Source organism: Notothenia rossii (genome assembly GCF_949606895.1).
Source record: "Notothenia rossii genome assembly, chromosome: 7".
In the NCBI taxonomy this organism is placed as follows: domain Eukaryota; kingdom Metazoa; phylum Chordata; class Actinopteri; order Perciformes; family Nototheniidae; genus Notothenia; species Notothenia rossii.
In genome coordinates, this window is record NC_136905.1 from 52,455,438 (window position 1) to 52,474,710 (window position 19,273).

The 19,273-nt window shown below is 41.2% G+C and overlaps 1 protein-coding gene across 1 annotated transcript in view; it reads right to left on the minus strand.

Annotated features, from left to right (window-relative positions):
* The window catches only part of LOC307046058 (disheveled-associated activator of morphogenesis 1-like), a 31,675-nt gene extending 13,599 nt beyond the window's left edge, over nt 1-18,076 (minus strand). The window contains exons 1-6 of the mRNA XM_079692201.1: nt 17,984-18,076; nt 3,926-4,119; nt 3,748-3,837; nt 3,296-3,364; nt 484-578; nt 140-359 (exon numbers count right to left, since the gene is read on the minus strand). Of these exons, the coding sequence (XP_079548327.1) occupies nt 140-359; nt 484-578; nt 3,296-3,364; nt 3,748-3,837; nt 3,926-4,111 (660 nt within the window). The 5' untranslated portion in view covers nt 4,112-4,119; nt 17,984-18,076. The remainder of the gene's footprint in view (nt 1-139; nt 360-483; nt 579-3,295; nt 3,365-3,747; nt 3,838-3,925; nt 4,120-17,983) is intronic.
* Nucleotides 18,077-19,273: the final 1,197 nt, after the last annotated feature.

Below are 19,273 nucleotides of genomic sequence, written 5' to 3' on the forward strand. Positions count from 1 at the left end.
ACATTAGTGTATTCTCAGGTGTGATGTACTGTTTGATGTAACAACACTGTGAAAATGTAATTTCTCACTGTGGGATTAATAAAGTATGTCAACTTCTTCTAACTTTGTCAATATGGGATATTGAGTGCATTGCATGTACCTTGGTTTTGATGCTTTCAGTGGTGAGACTCTGTGCGATGATGTTGATGCTCTCACAGTGACCGAGCACATGAGCCCTGCCCTGAGAGTTGTTCATCAGAGCTTTGATGCAGCCGATCAGTGAGGTGTGGATCTGAGAGTTAGTGGTCTCATAGTCCATCGACTTGAGGAAATTCAGGATACAAGACAGGCCGTCCAACTCAATGAACCGCGTCACGAACCTGGTGGAGATTAATCAGAATGGCCTTGTTAGGGTTATTCTACATATCACTGCAGTACGTGAGAAAATGTAACAAAAACTAAGGACATGTTCATTTTCTAGGATAACTTGGGCTGGATTTGTACCTCATTGGCTGTGTCCTCAGTGCCGTCTTCAGACCATCAGCGATTTTATGTTTTCCCTGTTCTTCCTCATCCTCCAGTGACAGCAGAGTCTTCCTCTGGTAAGGGAAGTGTTGAACAAAAAAATGCCTTACAACTTTTCAGAACTTGTTTTGACTTACCACCAAATTAACTGATAGTTCAGTGGTACAAAAAAAGGCAAAATCTGTGCAGATTGTCGCTTATACATCCATGGTACAGATTTTATGCAAGACATGTTGTACTTCAGAAAGTAATCTAGTATCAGAAAACCCTTTAACAGCCAGCACCGCCATTTGGTAGAGCACATTTTGTGTCTTGATATCTTGTTGAAAGAAAATTCAAAAGTTTAACTCCATCTGATTCAACCAGCTCTACCATTTGTTTGACATGTTATGCACAATACAACCTCTAGATGTCACTGTGGTTCGAACAGAAAGCCCTTCAGCTAGCTTCCACTGAGAAAGTTGGCATGCTAAAAATCACTGCTGAAGAAATCACTCTTTTTGGTCAACTTTTGTAAGGTAACCATATCCTTTTTGACATATTTTAGTGTCAGAGCACTGAGTGAACATAATTAGATAACTTGATGCACAAAAAAAGTTTTAACAAGGGTGTAATTTTTTTTTTTTAAATATGCCCAATCAATCGGTCAAATTGGCCTTTTATGATAAGCTAGCAATATGACTTTTACAGAGTTTCAGAGATGTTTTCCAGTAAAAATATGTTAAATAAATAACTATATTCATGGTAATATTACTAAATCTAGTACTGCCTTATGAGTCTCAGAGTGAAAGAGTGATAATCATTTATATAGCACTTTTCATGCATGGCATTCAGCCCAAAGTTGCACACAGATGAGCAAGTTAGGCCAACACAGGATATAGACATTTGCTGTTAGGCCAGTGGTTTCTTGTTAGGCCAAGATGAGCGATTATTTTTTTATTATGAAAAACACTTAACATTACTTTTTTTTTTTCAATTATAATTGATTATCTTTTATGAGTATCTGGTTGTATATATTGCTCATTTTCCACAAAAGAAAAAATGTATTTGAGTTTGTGTTTTATTTGAGTTTGATGCATACAAATACTGTACTGTATGATTATTATTGAAAATGCACTTTTACCATAAAAGGCCAGCTCGACCAGTTGGTAGAGGCTCATAAACACAAAACTGTGCGGTCAGTCAAAAAAAGAAAATTGTTTGTGGTTATTTGTGTCCCATTTGATAAAAAAATGCAAACAAATAATTTTTCCATAGATGCTTTCTTGGTTCTGGTAGTTAAAGGGTTAAGCAGGCTCATGAAGAGATACTGTACACCTGACAAATGCATGTATGGGGCTAAATATACTGTTCAATACTGATGGCAGTAGCATGATATGAGGTCACAGACGTCCGGACCTCAGCAATCATTTCCTGAAAAAAACAGCATGTGCCTGACAGGGGACATCGCTTGTTACTGATAGCTTTAAATAAGAAAGAAAGCTCTCTATCATGGAGACACTTCTGGTAAAGCTGTATCAGGTTAGAGGACTGGATGAGTCTGGACTTGTCCCCCTTTTCCACTGAATTGAGTTCTGTTCTAGTTCCATGCTGGGGCTAGTTTGGTTAAAAGTTGGTTCAACTTGGGAACCACTTAAAGGTGGGGTCGGTAAGTTTGAGAAACTGGCTCGAGATACACTTTTTGTTGTATTCCATGGAATGCTCTTAACATCCCGATAGCAATGAATATATTAAATGCTTTGACAATAAATCCATAAAAAAAGTTCATCTGTGGAAGCCGTAGTACTGTAAAAAGCACGACCAATCATTTTAGCCGGCCCGGCTAAAATAACTGGATGGCCTACCTGCCTGTCAGCCTTCCATCTGTGCACAAACTGATCTCGTGCCCTCATTGGTCATGTGCGCGTTCGTGTGTGTTGGAGGAGGGGCTATTTTCAAATTCTAGAGCACTCGAGCTGGTTTCTCAAACTTACCCCACCTTTAAGAACCAGTTTGCTTTTTAAACCGGCCAGAGCCCAAGAGGAGCCCAATGACGTCACAGTGTATACCCGTTGAAGACGTACTCTCTATTTACAAAGCCAGAATGAATTGCAAAAACTACTTCTCCTACTTTATACTCTTTTCCAGAGTGACTTTGTTAAAAGTATGCTAATTTCATTTCAAAACTTTATTTATCCAGGTGTATCCCATTGAGATCATTGATCTCTTTTTCAAGGGAGACCGATCTCAGGCAGTAGCTACTTACAATTCGCCGTGAGATCAGGGAGCAGATGTAGGATGGAAGTTTCCCGAACATGGCTTTGGCTTTTGTATATAAAAATGTACCAGTGACTGAGCCTCCGTACAGTTAGCGAAGGCAAACCAGCCTTAATATGTTTCAGTGATGGAAGTGTTGTGGTGCTTGTGTCCCACCATCGTTACGCATACTGTCTCCTCAAGCTAACTGCCACTAGCTAATCCACTGACTGTTGTTGTCATTAACATCGCCTGATGCATATTTATTGTATTTGAATGTATATGGTTTCTGCTTTAATAGACGATGTTTGACTTCAAGGCATAGTAAATGAAGGATTGTATGATAAGAAGTTACTCTCGTATTACATGGACCAGTGAGCCTAGCCATAAAGCCGTTCTGGTTGGTTCACAGCAGGCATCGGCCTTGGTGGAAAATATTTTTAAATAAACTTTTGAATGAATATTTTTAATGTTTTTTTATACATTTTGTTAAGAGTGGTATTCAATCAAAGCTCTCTACCTGTGTCATGGATAAACAGAGGGGAGTGTAACTCACAGCAGCCAGGGACCTGAGCTGGTCAATATAATACTCTGGCCATCTGGTTGAGGCGTTCTCCTCTGCCTCCTGCAACCACACACACACACACACACACACACACACACACACACACACACACACACACACACACACACACACACACACACACACACACACACACACACACACACACACACACACACACGGATATGCTTACATATAGTACTGTAAAATCCATGTGTTATGTTGCTCATAAGCCCTTGTATCAAAAGAATAGAAAATGGGAAGCTGCAGCTGCTCCAAAATTGACAGAATTACAATTAATATGTGAACATGAAACTTCCAGGATGGGATTTGTAAATGTAAGGATGAGCAACTTTAACATCTACTAAGTGAAAGCAGCTGCTAAAGGCTCACGATACCCATCATTTCCAATACTGATTGATTGATGGGTAGTAATCATTTCTTACCAGCTTCTTGCCACAGTAGATCTGCCATTTTTTCTCTGCTGGCAAAGAAAACATGGCGGCTCTGTTTTCAGCTGTGAGGTCCAGTTCATCCTGGGACAGGAGAAAGGAGAGATGGATGAATGATCAATGTTTGAATGCACATAGAGTAGAACACCCAGTGTTGGGAGCGTTGACTCACCACCAGCTCAGTGAATAGAGAGTCCAGCTCTGGAAGGGGGGGCATTGGCAGGGTGGGCTCCAGTACAGTAGCATTGTTGGGGTTGTCATGACAGTAGGTGATCTCTGGTTGTTCACTACCTTTAAAGCAGCAAGAAAATATAGAGGATATGCCACGTCCCTGGGGCTGCTTCCTCCGGGACGCCATGGTTACAACTATTGAGTCAAAAACAAGACAATAAATATAAATCAATGTTATTGATCCTGGTGCATTTTGCAGCAACTTCTATTTTCATGAGGTTTGTCTTATGAGAAGCAACAGTAGACAGGGATTAATGAAAACACATGCTGTATTGGCGCCAAGGATGTGGAAGCTTGCAAGAATAAACCAGGGAAGATCCGGGGTGTTCGTGCATAAGAGGCCATACTTGCTTCATGTGCCACTGAGCATTGATTTTCTGTCCTGGTCCAGTTTCACCTGTCCCCCATTTGCCCTGGAACCACCTGACCTCCTATTTGTTGTGAAGTCTTAGTCAGATTCTTGTTTGTCATACATCGAGAGGTTCTGCTCTGTTGGGTTCTATTTGACTTGCCTCCTCTGGACCAAGCCTTTAAATAAAGACAGTTTCTGTTGAGAGTATCTGCTCCTGTCTTTTGAAAGATCTTTCACAGAAAGCGGAGCAAGGATCTAACTGCAGATCACAGATATTCTTTATTTAAAGGCTTTGTCCAGTCACAACATAACTTGGCGATCTACTACAAAAAGGACTCTGACTTAACAAAAACCAACAGGTGGAACTACACTGAACAAAAATATAAATGCAACACTTTTGTTTTTGCTCCCATTTTTCATGAGATGAACTCAAAGATCTAAAACGTTTTCTATATACACAAAATAACCATTTCTCTTAAATATTGTTCACAAATCTGAAAAAATCTGTGATAGTGAGCACTTCTCCTTTGCCGAGATAATCCATCCCACCTCACAGGTGTGTTCCAGTTCCTGCCAATATCCAGCAACTTCGCACAGCCATTGAAGAGGAGTGCACCAACATTCCACAGGCCACAATCAACCACCTGATCAACTCTATGCGAAGGAGATGTGTTGCACTGCGTGAGGCAAATGGGGCTCACACCAGATACTGACTGGTTTTCGGACCCCCCCCAGACCCTGGGGCTGTGCGAAGTTGCTGGATATTGGCAGGAACTGGAACACGCTGTCGTATACGCCGATCCAGAGCATCCCAAACATGCTCAATGGGTGACATGTTAGGGTTAGGGCTAGGGTTAGGGTTTAACCCTAGGGTTTTCGGACCCCCCCAGACCCCCCCAATAAAGCAAAACTGCACGTTTCAGAGTGGCCTTTTATTGTGGCTAGCCTAAGGCACACCTGTGCAATAATCATGCTGTCTAATCAGCATCTTGATATGCCACACCTGTGAGGCGGGATGGATTATCTCGGCAAAGGAGAAGTGCTCACTATCACAGATGTTTTCAGATTTGTGAACAATATTTGAGAGAAATTGTTATTTTGTGTATATAGAAAATGTTTTAGATCTTTGAGTTCATCTCATGAAAAATGGGAGCAAAAACAAAAGCGTTGCATTTATATTTTTGTTCAGTGTAATAAGGCTAGGTGAAACAATCAAAACAGGCTTGAAAACAACTACAGAAATTAAAAACAGACATGATACAGGTGGAGAAAACCTTTTCTTAACTTCAATTTCAATTATTATACTTTATGCCAACACAGGGACTATTTGTAATGTGCCAATGTGTCCTCTATTTCTCAGAACATGAAGCAATATACTAAATGACCACATGACATAGACTTACAGATATACAATAGATGTATACAGGATGCTCTTCTACAACGTATTCCATACAACTAGACCTAGAAGTCCAATGAGTAGCGTTAAACCTGTTGGAGGACAAGTGAGGACTGTTTGTCATTCCATTGGAGGCATGTTGGGTTGGGATCTCCTAATGACCCAAAGGACAGGGTGAATAATTACAGCAAACCAAACTTGTTTGACTGTGCATGTGGCCATGTGAGATTAGGAGAAATAGAAAGGGGATATTTCAAACTTTTTATGAAAATAAATTATTGGGCTTTTCTTTTTTTTTTTTCAAAATCTTTTTATTGGCTTTTTGACAGACATCACAGTTGCAATACATTAGGTACACACGTAGAGAAGATGGTCTGTAGGAAGACTAAATAGTTACCCCACCCCCCCACCCTCGCTCACCCTCACCCCTATGGGCTATGATCACATTATAAACAAGACATCAATCAAAAAGTTACAAAACACCAACATAAAAAAAATAACAATAACAAAAAATAAAAGGGGATAAAAATGACATGAAATACGAAGACCAATAACTGAAAACTACATAAAAATACAGATGCTTCTTCATGTTATTAGTCAGTAAAAATAAATACCAGGGAAATAATGGTACTGCAAATTACATGAGGAAACAGAGAAGACAAACAAAGCAATGGTCGATATATTAGGGAGATAAGGAAAGGGGGAAGTGAAGGTCTCTTCCCCCCCCCCCCCCACCGGGTTCATTCACAACTCATCAGGGTTGATTGTCAGGTCATTGATTAGCAGTAGTAAGGGAGTCCAGGTCTTATGAAAGAGTGTCAGGGATCCTTGAAGTGAAAATCGTATCTTTTCGAGATTAATACACTGTAATAGTTCCTGTATCCACCTGTCATGTGTGGGCGGGGAAACGTGCTTCCACTTCAGAAGAATGGAACGCCTGGCCAGCAGGGTTGTGAAGGCGATGACCCGCTGGGTCGTGGTGGGCATGTTCTGTGTTGGGGGGATGCCGAACAAGGCAGTTAGAGGGTTAAGGGGTATGGGTGTGTTAAGGGCCTGTTCAAGGGTTTTGAAAATACTAGACCAGAATGCATTCAGGCTGGGGCATGACCAAAACATATGCGTGTGATTGGCAGGAGATTGCTTGCATCTGTTACAGGCATCGCTTCTAAGAGGAAATATTTTGGCTAGTTTAGCATTGGTAAAGTGAGCCCTGTGGAGCACCTTACACTGCATTAGACCGTGCCTAGCACAGATAGATGAGGTTTGCACCAAACAAAGAATGTTCCCCCACTTACTGTCAGATATGTCTACACCCAACTCACCCTCCCAGGACTCTTTTACAGATGTAGTAGAGGCTAGGTCAAACGAGGCAAGTTTTCCATAAATAGTAGATACCAGCCTTTTTTGGTCACAATCAAGGGTTAGAAACTGGTCAATTCCTGACTCAGGGGGGCGGTTGGGAAAATGGGGAAATTGCTTTTGAGCAAAATGTCTAATTTGGAAGAAGCGGAAAAGATGACTATTTGGCAGGTGATATTTGGCTGACAAGGATGCAAAGTCAGAGAAAACCCCATCCTTGTAAAGATTACTGATTGTGACAAGCCCGTTACCAGCCCACATACGGAAGGTGGGGTCCGAGCAGGATGGGGAGAATGAGTGATTATTTAGTATTGGAGCTAGGATTGAGGCTCTGTGTAAGCCATGTTGCCTTCTGAATTGAAGCCAAATCTTAATAGTACTGGTAACAATTGGGTTGACTGAGATTTTGTGCGTCATTACGGGAAGTTGGGAGCAAATCACAGAGTGTAAGGAGCTAGAGGAGGAGGAGATCTCCATGTGAACCCATGGTGGGCTGGAGTTAGGAGTCTTGGGGCCAATCCAGTAAAGGAGTCGGTTAATATTAGAGGCCCAGTAGTAGTGACGGAAGTTCGGGAGTGCCAAGCCACCCTCCGACTTGGGGAGCTGAAGAATTGATTTTTTAAGACGGGCGGGTTTATCATCCCAAATGAACGCATTTAGTTGACTGTCAAGACTGGTGAAAAAAGATTTATTGATGTAAATTGGGATATGCTGGAAGAGATATAAGAATTTCAGCAGAATTACCATTTTAATAAGATTGACACGGCCAACAAGGGATAAGGGAAGGGAAGACCACCTAGATAGATCCAATTTGCATTTAGCTAAGAGTGGTTGAACATTTTTGGGAAACAGATCTTTAAAGGAGCTGGTGATGGACACCCCCAAGTATCTGAAGCCATCTGATGCAATATTAAAGGGAAAAGCGGTTGGGGGGAGTGTCTTCGCCAATTGGTTTACAAAAAATAGTTCGCTCTTTTGGAGATTTAATTCGTAGCCTGATAAACGACCAAACTGCTCAAGGATTGACAATATAGGAGGGAGAGAGGACACAGGATTGGAGACGTATAGGAGAAGGTCATCCGCGTAAAGGGAAAGTTTGTGAACTATACCATGACGAGTGATGCCCTCAAACCCATTATGGCCTTTGAGCCATATAGCTAGAGGCTCGATGGCTAAATTAAACAATAGGGGAGAAAGCGGGCAGCCCTGGCGTGTCCCACGTTGGAGAGGGAAAGCAGACGATTGAATGCCATTTGTGTTTACCGATGCAGAAGGTGAGGCATATAAAAGCTTAATCCAAGAAATACATTTTGAGTCAAAGCCAAATTTTTCTAAAATGAAGAACAAGTAGCTCCACTCCACCCTATCAAAAGCTTTTTCCGCATCGAGTGAAACTATGACTTCGGGGACATTGGACGGGGGCGAGAAAATAACATTAAGTAGCCTCCTGGTGTTGAAGAAAGAGTGTCTCCCTATCATAAAGCCTGTTTGGTCAAGCGGAACTATAGAAGGTATCACGAGTTGGAGGCGGAGGGACAAAATCTTAGCCAGTATTTTACAATCAACATTTAGGAGAGAAATTGGTCTGTAGCTGCCACAGAGAGTAGGATCTTTATCCTTCTTCAATAGTAGAGAGATGGATGCCATGGACAGGGTTTGAGGTAATCTGCCTTCTTTAAGGGAATCATTATACATCCTTGCTAGAATTGGGGCCAAAAGAGACGAATATGCCTTGTAGAATTCGACTGTGAAGCCGTCCGGACCAGGGGATTTCCCATTTTGCATAGATTTGATGGCTTCCTGTATCTCTAAAGTGGAAATGGGGTCCCCCATTCCGCCTGCGTTAACTATGTCAATTTGGGGGAAAGTTAAGGAGTCAAGAGGATTTGGGTTTATTGTGCCAATTGTGGGGCATTCAGAAATGTACAAATTATTATAAAATTCAAAGAAAGACTTGTTTATTTCAATCGGGTCAGAGACTAAATTGCCTTCGGGCGACTTTACTTTGGGGATTAATCTGGAAGCGTTAACTGCCCGAGCCTGTTGAGCCAGAAGCCTCCCAGCCTTGTCCCCCTGTTCAAAAAAGCGCTGCTTAGTTTGCCTCAGTTTTCTCTCCACTACGCTCATCATTAAAAGGTCATGTTCCAAATGTAATAATATGCGTTCTTTATATAAGGTTGGTGAGGGGGAGAAGGAATACGTTTCATCAATTCGGAGAAGTTCTTCCAAAATTGCCGACAGCCGAACCCTTTCATCCTTTCTTAGTTTGGAAACATACGATATAACCTGCCCACGAACATAGGCTTTGAGAGCCTCCCACACTGTTCCACAACTTACGTCAGCAGTGTCATTAATTTCGATATATAAACGAATCTGAGAGTTAACAAAGTCCTTAAACTTGTCATCTGACAGCAGGTGGGAACTGAACCTCTACAACTTAGCGGGAGTAACACTAAGAGGGAAGTGGATGTCAATTGATACAGGGGCGTGATCTGAGGTGGCTATAGGATGGTATTGACACGCGCTGGCAAGGTGTAGCAAGCTGTCATCAAGCAGAAAAAAATCTATTCGCGAAAATGTGTGGTGGACGTGTGAGAAAAAAGAGAAAGCTTTACTTTGAGGGTTTTTAAATCTCCAAGGGTCTGAGATTCCTAATTGTGCTGCATAATTTGAGACTACATTGGCGGATTTTGAGAGAGTGCCAAGTTTAAGGGATGACCTGTCGAGATGCACATCTTGAATCAAGTTAAAATCTCCACCCACGATTATGCGGTGATTGTCTGCGTTCGGGATTTTAGCAAAAAGGTTCATAAAGAATTGGTCATCATCCCAGTTGGGTGCGTAAAGAGAAACCAAAATTACAGGCATGCCCTGCAAGACACCTGAAACTATGACGTAGCGGCCATTATTGTCGAGAATAGTATTTGTTGGTACGAACATCACACTCTTGTGAATAATAATGGCAGCACCTCTGGCTTTACTAGAAAATCTTGAGTGGAAGTAATGTCCCATCCACGCCCGCTTGATGCGAAGGGTGTCAGACGTTTTAAGGTGTGTTTCTTGTAAAAATATAATGTCCCCTTTAAGATGTTGCAATCGAGTCAAGACCTTACCAATTTTAATAGCTTTGTTCATTCCTCTGGTGTTCCAGGAGATCAGGCGCACACTTCTGCCAGCAGTCGTCATACTGTTAGTCATATGGGGAGTCTAATGAAGGTGGTCTGAAAACGTTGTGCTTCCCGAGGACTGAGGGGAGAGGAGTGGTGGGGGGGAAGAAGAAGACCGGGGAAGGGGAAAAAACAGTACAAAAAAAACAAGCGAAGGCAAAAATAGACAAACCATAAACAAAACACAACCCATAAACCCAAATGTGACCATACCCGGAGCATCGCAAATACAAACCCTGACTGAGCGCTATAGCTCAAAGCTCAACAGCAGAACTTATCTTCCGGGGTCCCGTTCTCTATACTAAAAGCGGGAAGCCCATTGTAACACGGAAGAGTATCAAGTGAACAAACAAAAAAACAAAAAACTCAAGTGTATATATATATATATGCATAAAATAGCAATTATACTAACATCCATAGATAGGTAAACAGCCTACCAATATAAGCATAGCAGGGGGCAATAAGGCACTGACATAGATCTCAAGTAACATACATAAATAAAATAAGGCCCAGAGATCAAGTAAAACAAAATAGAATGCACTTTAAGGGTTAAAACCCATAGAAGGAATCAGTTCAAACAGCATTCAGAACAGTCCAAGTACCTGGGTCCCATCTAGTGTAAACAGTAGCAGGTACATTCATGTTCATTGCAATATCAGCACTAGGCTCAAACTATCATTGCAAATACCAGAGCGGCCAAAGTGCATGTACAAAAAGTGTCCATGAAAGCAGAATACAAAAAAAAGTAATAATAGTCTCTTACTAAACGTCCCATCAGACGCGTGAGACTGATTCAGCGTCAGGACGAATGGATGCTATGTAGCATTTAGCCTCTGCCACCGAGGAGAATCTCTTCTTACCTCCCTCCTTCGATACGATGGAAAGCCTCGCAGGGAACAGCAGGGCTGGCTTGAGCCCTAGGTTGTAAAGCTCCGCCATCACCTCTCGGTATTTGTAGCGCTGTTCCATCACTTCGGGGGCGTAGTCCTCGTGGCGATGGGCGTACCTTGGTATTGTAGCTTGCCTCTCCTGGCCCGGGCTTCACGGATAATATTTTCCTTCTGCTGGTACCTGTGGACGCGGATGATGACCGGCCGTGGCCTCTGTCCCGGCTTGGGCTTGTCGGTGAGTGAGCGGTGGGCCCTGTCGCACTCCAGCGGCGAATCAAGGACGACCTCACCAAGGACCTCCATCAGCAGCTTTGGGAAGAATGTCGAGGGATGAGGGCCCTCAATGGATTCTGGCAAACCGACAATTCTTATATTGTTGCGCCGGCTGCGGGACTCGAGATCAGTGACCTTGGCCACCAGTTTAGCATTGCTGTCCGTTAGCGTAGCACAAGTAGCCTCCAGGGCTAACATGCGTTCGTCCTGCAAGTTAGCATTGGACTCGAGTGAAGCAATTATCTGCCCGTGGTCTGACACAGTCGCTTGGATTCGGTCTAGTTTGGCTTCAAGAGTTGAGATGGCAGACTTAAAGTCGGCAGAGAGAGCTCTACGGTGGTCTTCAAGGAGGCTAGCCATGTCCGCCATGTTGAGATCGTTGCTAGCTAGCTCGGGGCTATCGGTCCCGGCGGTTTTTTATTTTTTGTTGCTTTTCGCCGATTTGGGCGGCATACTATGGTGGCGTTGTGAGCGGAATAATATTAATGTTCACTTGAATGTAAGTTAAAGAAAAGTTATGGGCTTCAGAAAAGTTACAGCACAAAAGTTTGCGGGAGCAGAACTACGCACGTCTCTACTCCGTCATGCCCAACCGGAAGTCTATTGGGCTTTTTTAACTAAGACTTTAATGACTGAATGTAAAAGAAAAGGTGAGCTTATTAACATAAACACAACAATGAATACTGTGGAATATATTTTAAATATACATTTAAGAGTGCAATGAAAGACAAACACAAGTTTCACGTGTAGGCCGTATTACATTATACTTTCAAAAGTTGCTGCGGGTCAATTTAAAATGGACCCTAGGCCGCAGTTGGCCCCTGGGCCGTAGTTTGGACAACCCTGGTCTATGGTTTGGTACTCATCCCTTTTTCAGCTAAATGTCAAGTAATGTAAAAACCGATAACTAATATCCATGCATTATTACCACAGAGTTATCATGCACGCTGTTGTATACTTTCAACTCGGAAACATCACACATAAAATTGGGATAAACATGCATTGACACATATCGTCTATCCATCAACACAAACATGATCACCCACACAAACAACACACACAATCACCTGGGTGGGATTGACCGGAAGACTTGTTTTTCACCCAGCTGAGTCATGAGGTGTGGCCAAGTGCTCCTCTATCAGTGTCTGATCATTTATATAAGGCTAGTCTTATGATAGGAACAGCACTTTGGTATGTAGGAGCGTAAACAACAGTTTCAATGTAGATGGGAATCACAGCAACACTACTTCGAATCGTCATAGAGCGAGTGCTGATGGTACAAAGTAACAAGAAATTCCTTTTTTAAGTTATGAGGAAATACACTGCAGTGATGTGTGGTTTCAAGTGGGTATTCTCAATAGTTATGATTTATGACACAGCTTAGTTAAATACTCGGGTCTAATTGGTCAATGTTGACGTTCCAGAGGTTATTTATTCTCGCTAACAGACTTCTGCTAAGGAGAACAGACCGTTGCTGAGGAGGATCAAGGGACTTTGTGCCGTTTTAGCCCCTGTCTATAAGACCAGACTCCATATAGATAGTCCCATCTTCTTATAAATGGAACAATTTAACATCAGCTGTGGACAGCAAACATTAGCTTTATTGATCAGTAAACTACATGGAATACTTTTTAAATATTTAATTCTATTTTTGGAGAGCACATAACTTTGGATTTATTATGGCTAAACTGTCCCCAGTAAAGACAAGAAAAAGAGAACAAGCGAAGGAAAGAGGTTAAAAGAAAAAGCGCCGGACGTCAGAGAAATCAGCAGAAGAAGACATACAGGAAGTTAGTAGGGTTGCAGTCGAAAAACACTTCAGAGTAAAATTACCCGGAAGTCCCTCAATGGCAGCCATGATAAGAGCCGTTAGAATTCTCTAGATAGGAAAGGAGCTTTGAAACTTCCTTTTTAACCTCCTTTAGCAGGGCCGTCCCTCCCTACAGGCCGATGGGTGGGGCCTCACCTCGCGGAGGGGGCCTCAACTGAGTCGAAAATGCGGTGCACCTATGCGCGTATGCGGTGCAATAAGTGTAGCGCGGCACGGTTTCACCGCTTTGCTTTGAACGTTCAACACTATAAGGATCAAAAGGAGAAATATTAAAGTTTTTTATTAACGTTTTTAATGAATTGATAAAATAAAGTCAACATTTCACAGAGTTTACTGAGCTGTGTGGTGTTTCACTATTAAAACATGTTTGAATGGTGATATACACAGTATGATAAGATAGAGCTTTATTGTCTCCCTTAGGAGAAATTTGTCTTGGGCATCGAGATAGTACACATAACACATTCAGGTCAATCAGTCATATATACAGAACAGAGATCACATATCACATGGCAAAGAAAGAAACAAGAAACATACAGGTACAGCACTTTCCCTATTGCAAATATCCCTATTGCACATACATAATCAAATTGCACTTTCCCTATTGCATTCATCCATAATCAAATATTGCACTTTTCCCTATTGTATTTATACATAAATCAAATATTGCACCTTCCCTACTGCATTCCTATACAAATCAATATTGCACTTTCCCTATTGCACCTATGCATAGTGTCCGTCAAATTGCACATATCCCTATTGTGTCCATACCTATTTACACATAATGCACTTCCCCTATTTAACCTTCTCGATTGCACAAACTACACTGTAAACATTGCACCTCCCAACAACTCCTAACACAGCATAATCACAATTGACCTTTCGCAAAGCCACGCCCCTAAATGCCCGTTGTCCAATCATATTCGATCACGTGCGCGGCTCCCTGTGGAAGTCCGACAAGCTTAGCGTTCAAATTCATTGCGAAAATGGTGAAGCGTTGTGCTTATGGTCTTTGGAAATCGGATAGCAGATATCCCATAAGCTTAGAGGGGGGGGGGGGGGGGGGGGGGGGGGGGTGATATTTTACCCGTTTCTTAAACCCAAAACCCGAGAGGAGAGATGCCGCCAGTGGATAAAGAAATGCGGCAGGCCCCATGCAAAGCTGAATATGGCGAATATCAACAAACACAAATAAGTTTGCTCCAAGGTAAATACGTGCTAACGTAGCTAGTTAGCTAGCAAAGATTACATTCACAAATTAACTAACTAATTTAATTAACTAATTTCACTAACTAACGTTAGCTAAAGTCACACGACTACAGCTGTAAGCTGTGTGCTTCTCGGTCGTTTTGACCATGTATATCACTTGATGCATAATAATGTCTGAACAGCTGAGCTCCGTTATTAGTCTACCTGTGGTCAAAGTACAAACAAGAAAGCCAACAGGGAATCATTCATTTATATTATCTTTGTAGCATTTTGTTAATGGAAAGCCTACTGCCGACTTCCCTAATCCTGCTGCACAAGTGGGCACCCCGACCCCCACAAAGGAACAACAAGGTGGATGCAGAAAGCCACCAAGGAAACGGTAGTTAACTTTAGACAAACTACAACATTTAATGCCTCTTGTGATTGTATCTTTTTATTCCAAAATAATAATAATAATTCCGTCGAATTTGACATACAGCTCATGTGGTTTTTCACTCTTGCACTGCGACCTGTATGCAAGTGCCTCTATTGATGTTGTGCCTCCCTCTTTTCTAATGTTTATACTGTGGATATAACCCTCCATAGCGTATTGTAGCCCCTTTTGTCGGGACCTGGAGGATATTGCTGCGTTATTGCTCCAAAATGAGTCTGTTAAGGCGACTCCGACGTTACGGAGACCCTCCATTATGGCTTTGTTTAACACATCTGGCTCTCAGCTTGTCGGACTAGCAACAGTAACCAAGGGGGGGCGTGGCTTTGCGAAAGGTCAATTGTTTCTGACTGTTCAGCCGCTTGATTGACAGCGGAACAAAGGAAAACGTATACCTGTTCAATCTATAGCTTGGTAATCTATACCTTCTGCCCGAGGGCAGCGACTCAAACTCTCTATACAGGATGTGTTTGGGGTCGCATGTGATTTTACGGCCTTGCTTTCTCACCATCTCCTCAAATATCTCCTGAAGAGAGGATGGTGGAAGCATGCCAATTATTTTTCCAGCCCTTTTTATCAAGCTCTTGAGTTGTGATTTAGATTTAACTGACAAGTTACCAAACCATGTTGTGATGCCATAACGAATAATAGACTCAATTGCTGCCCTGTAGTAATTGATGTGAAGGCCGAACATGTAATAAATACATTTGTATTCCTTAAACGGTGCAAATTCTCTGGAGGTCTTCCAGTAATCCGCTGTAAAGAAAACTGTAGTTTCCCCACAGCAGACGCACATTAATTACATTTGCTGACGTCATAAATACATCTGATAGTGTCAGTGCAGTCGGATTCTCTTGAAGCCCGGTCGTCTTTTCCAAAGTCCTTTTGAATTCTCCTATCCACTTTAACCAAGTGACGTTTCAGAGTTCAAGGAATAGTGATTAGTAAAAGACGATAGGAGCTGATTTTCAGATGATTTGACCGCAACCACGGTGTCCGGCAGTGTTTAAAGACCGGTTAATGAAAAAGAAAACGTGAACAGACTTGGACAGTTACAGAAAACCTGCTGCCTTCATCTTAAGTTACACTGCTGTCGCCGTAGTTTCAGCCGTTGGTACGCAGTGGAACTGACAATCTTTAAATCAATATGGGTCAAGTTGTTGGTATATTTAGTAGGTATCCGTGATATGTGAAAGTGCTTTGAGGGGCCGTATAGACTGGAAAAGCGCTATATAAATGCATTGATCCCCTGAAATCATAACATAAAGGTGGAAAATACCGTCACCTGCACTCATAGCATCACAAAGACTACATACACAAATAAACACAAGCACTTTGACTCTCACTGATATAGCTGATGTCCATGCATGTGTTGTTTATATTTGATCATATGCACTGTTGGTGTTCTGGCCTCAGTTACAAAAATGTGTTTGAGTATGAGCATGTGATTGTTTGCTGCAGGACTCTTACTATGATCAGAGCTGTGTGTGTATACTTGTGTATGGATTGATGACAGGGATATAATTCACCATGATGCTCAGAGTGTGCAGGCTTTAATCAATCCAATCGACCCCTGAGAGGAATGTGTTTTCTCTTCCACACAGATCAGAGGTCAGTGCCAGCCACAGACAGCAGGGATTAACTCTCACTCCAAAACAATTCCGTCAGTAAATATTTGCTGGAGGGTGTTTTTTCCTAACAACAATGTGTGTTGTTGATGAGGCAGCTAAGCTCCTGTAGCGTCTCTTCTCTCTCCTGATGACACATTTCCATTAGTAGCCAGTTGTGTGGACTTCACTCTTACAGTATAAGGCTGGCCGATTTCCTAATTTGTCCTATTGTCAATGTATCGCATGAAAAGACCCAAACCAACAATGTTTCAGATCTTTTTGTCAATACTTTCTGACTTCCCTGTTCTGTCTGTGGCTCCTCAATGCCCAGTGGTTCCTACTGAAAATATCAATCTTCAAAATAAATCATCAATATGTGGTTCATTTCTTTTAAAAGACTCAAAAGCAGCTGGTCATTGTAGAATTCAGCAAATGTTACTTAAACAGTGAGTATTTGATGCAGGAAGACGTGAGTGTAAGGGACCATCACTTTGATCAGGTCGTTCTAATAATGTCCCAAATAATGTTAAATGTTATAGGTCAGAGGTACAGTCACCATTATTTTAGTCAAGAACCTGTGACTGTTCTTTTCTCAACACTCTCGCACAAACACTTTTTGGTTGTGCGCTCTTAATCTTAAGATTATGAATAGCACCAAAGGTGCCCAAAATATCTCAGCACAATTTTGAAACTATGAAACCTGCAAATAACTGATTTAAATGGTTCATAATCATGTAAAAACCACATTACATGTTGGTACCTCCTCACTACAGCTGTTTGAATAGAAGCTACCATGTCGCATACAATTAAATCATACAGTCTATGAAATGTTATAGTATTATTACTTCATAGATTCAGCAGAATCATGTATTTCTCCTTTCCAATAGAATGCCCAATGGTATTACCTTGTTCCCTACAGTCTAACATTTCTTCCTCTGTATTTACATTAAAAACAGAGTTGAAATGTAAAATGACATCACATTTACTCAAGTAGAATTTGTAGGTACTTGTACTTCCTTGAGTAATTTATTATTTTGTTTAGATATATATTTAAGAGTTCAATCAAAGTATATAATTTAAACAAAATATATACTTTTTGGCTTTAGTTACATTATAAATTAAGAATTTAGCCCAGAGAATATATAGGAATTTGACTATAAGAGCAACTTTAAAGTTCATGTGAATGATGTTCACATAAAAAATAAACATGCTTTATACTTCTCAAATATAAAGAGTTTCTGCTTCCTCTTCTATAGTTGTCACTTTGGGCTCTTTTATCACAATTTTTAAGTATGTGTTTGGACCCAGTTACTTTTGTACGGTTACTTGATTAGTTATCTATTCAAATGTAAATTGTGAGCTGTATTGTAGAGTATTAAAATGGGACAAAGATGTTACAAATTACAGACGATAATTATTTTTAATACATGGTCTAATTTGCCTATGGTTCCTCTTCCTCTACATAAATCTTCGGATTCTCCTTACCTGTGTGACCGCTGTTTCCATTCTGAATCAATGAGAGGTGTCAGTGTGTGTCTGTCAGGACATTCAGAAAAACTGACAGATCAGCCGGTAGAGAGTATGGAGAGTTCAAAACACACACTACTGCATTCCTGAAGGAGGCTGTCACACCCCGACCTCACCCACTGGTGTGTGTGTGTGTGTGTGTGTGTGTGTGTGTGTGTGTGTGTGTGTGTGTGTGTGTGTGTGTGTGTGTGTGTGTGTGTGTGTGTGTGTGTGTGTGTGTGTGTGTGTGTGTGTGTGTGTGTGGGAGAGAGGCGTGACGGTCTTTGTCAATCTGTGCAGCGTCTCATCATGTTTAGTGACGACATTCGGAAAAAGGATTTTATGTGAACTGCCTCATTAGCATTAGCATTGTTATTGCAGCAGCCTGCCCTCATATGACTGTACATTTAACCAACACACTGGAAGTGACGAGTAAAGGCCTGACCGTCAGAGAATAAAGACTTTTCAAAGGGTTTCAGAAACTTTCCTTAAAAATAAAAATGTCCAAATGTAACACTTTTTACACCAATTCTGTAACAAACTCAATAATTGTAAGGGGTTAAACTTGAAACTATTTACTTATTTCTTTGAGTTTGTTTTCATCATTTTGGCCATAAATGCAATGAAAGATTATTTACAAATAACTTTTGCTCTTTCTCTATAAAATATTGATGCCTCTTTATAAGAGACAAAGCTAATTCAGACAGATCTGTATATACTGTACTTCACTGGGAACAGACCAAGGAATTCATGCCACGCAGAGCAGAAGAGCCTATGAGGAGGTCATTTTGATTTTTTACATTACATTTTGCTGGGGCAGGGTTAGCAAAGACAATAAAAATAATAACACGATAACTGACAATGGATAGAAAATGTGCAAATATTCACATTAACCTCTGAATGATCCTGACTCCCAATTATTTAAGTATAAAATATAAAATGTATTTTTATATATGAAATATATTGTGAGAAGTGTTTCTTCACCATTGTCATATTACAGTTATTCCTTACAAAAAGGGGATACCACACTCACAAAATGAAAAATGAACAAAGAGCAAACTCTTGATGAAATGTAGACCTAAACAAACCAAATACATACTAAATATCTGAAATAGGAGTAGGAAGAAGTACATACCTATCTTGTCTTAACCCTATGTCTTTTGACTTTTGAATCCCAGATGTAAAGATTAACATGAATGACGTCTGAATTCCATGTGGCTGTTTTGGTTTCATGTTCCTGGGATCGGCATGCTGCTCACTTTCACTGCA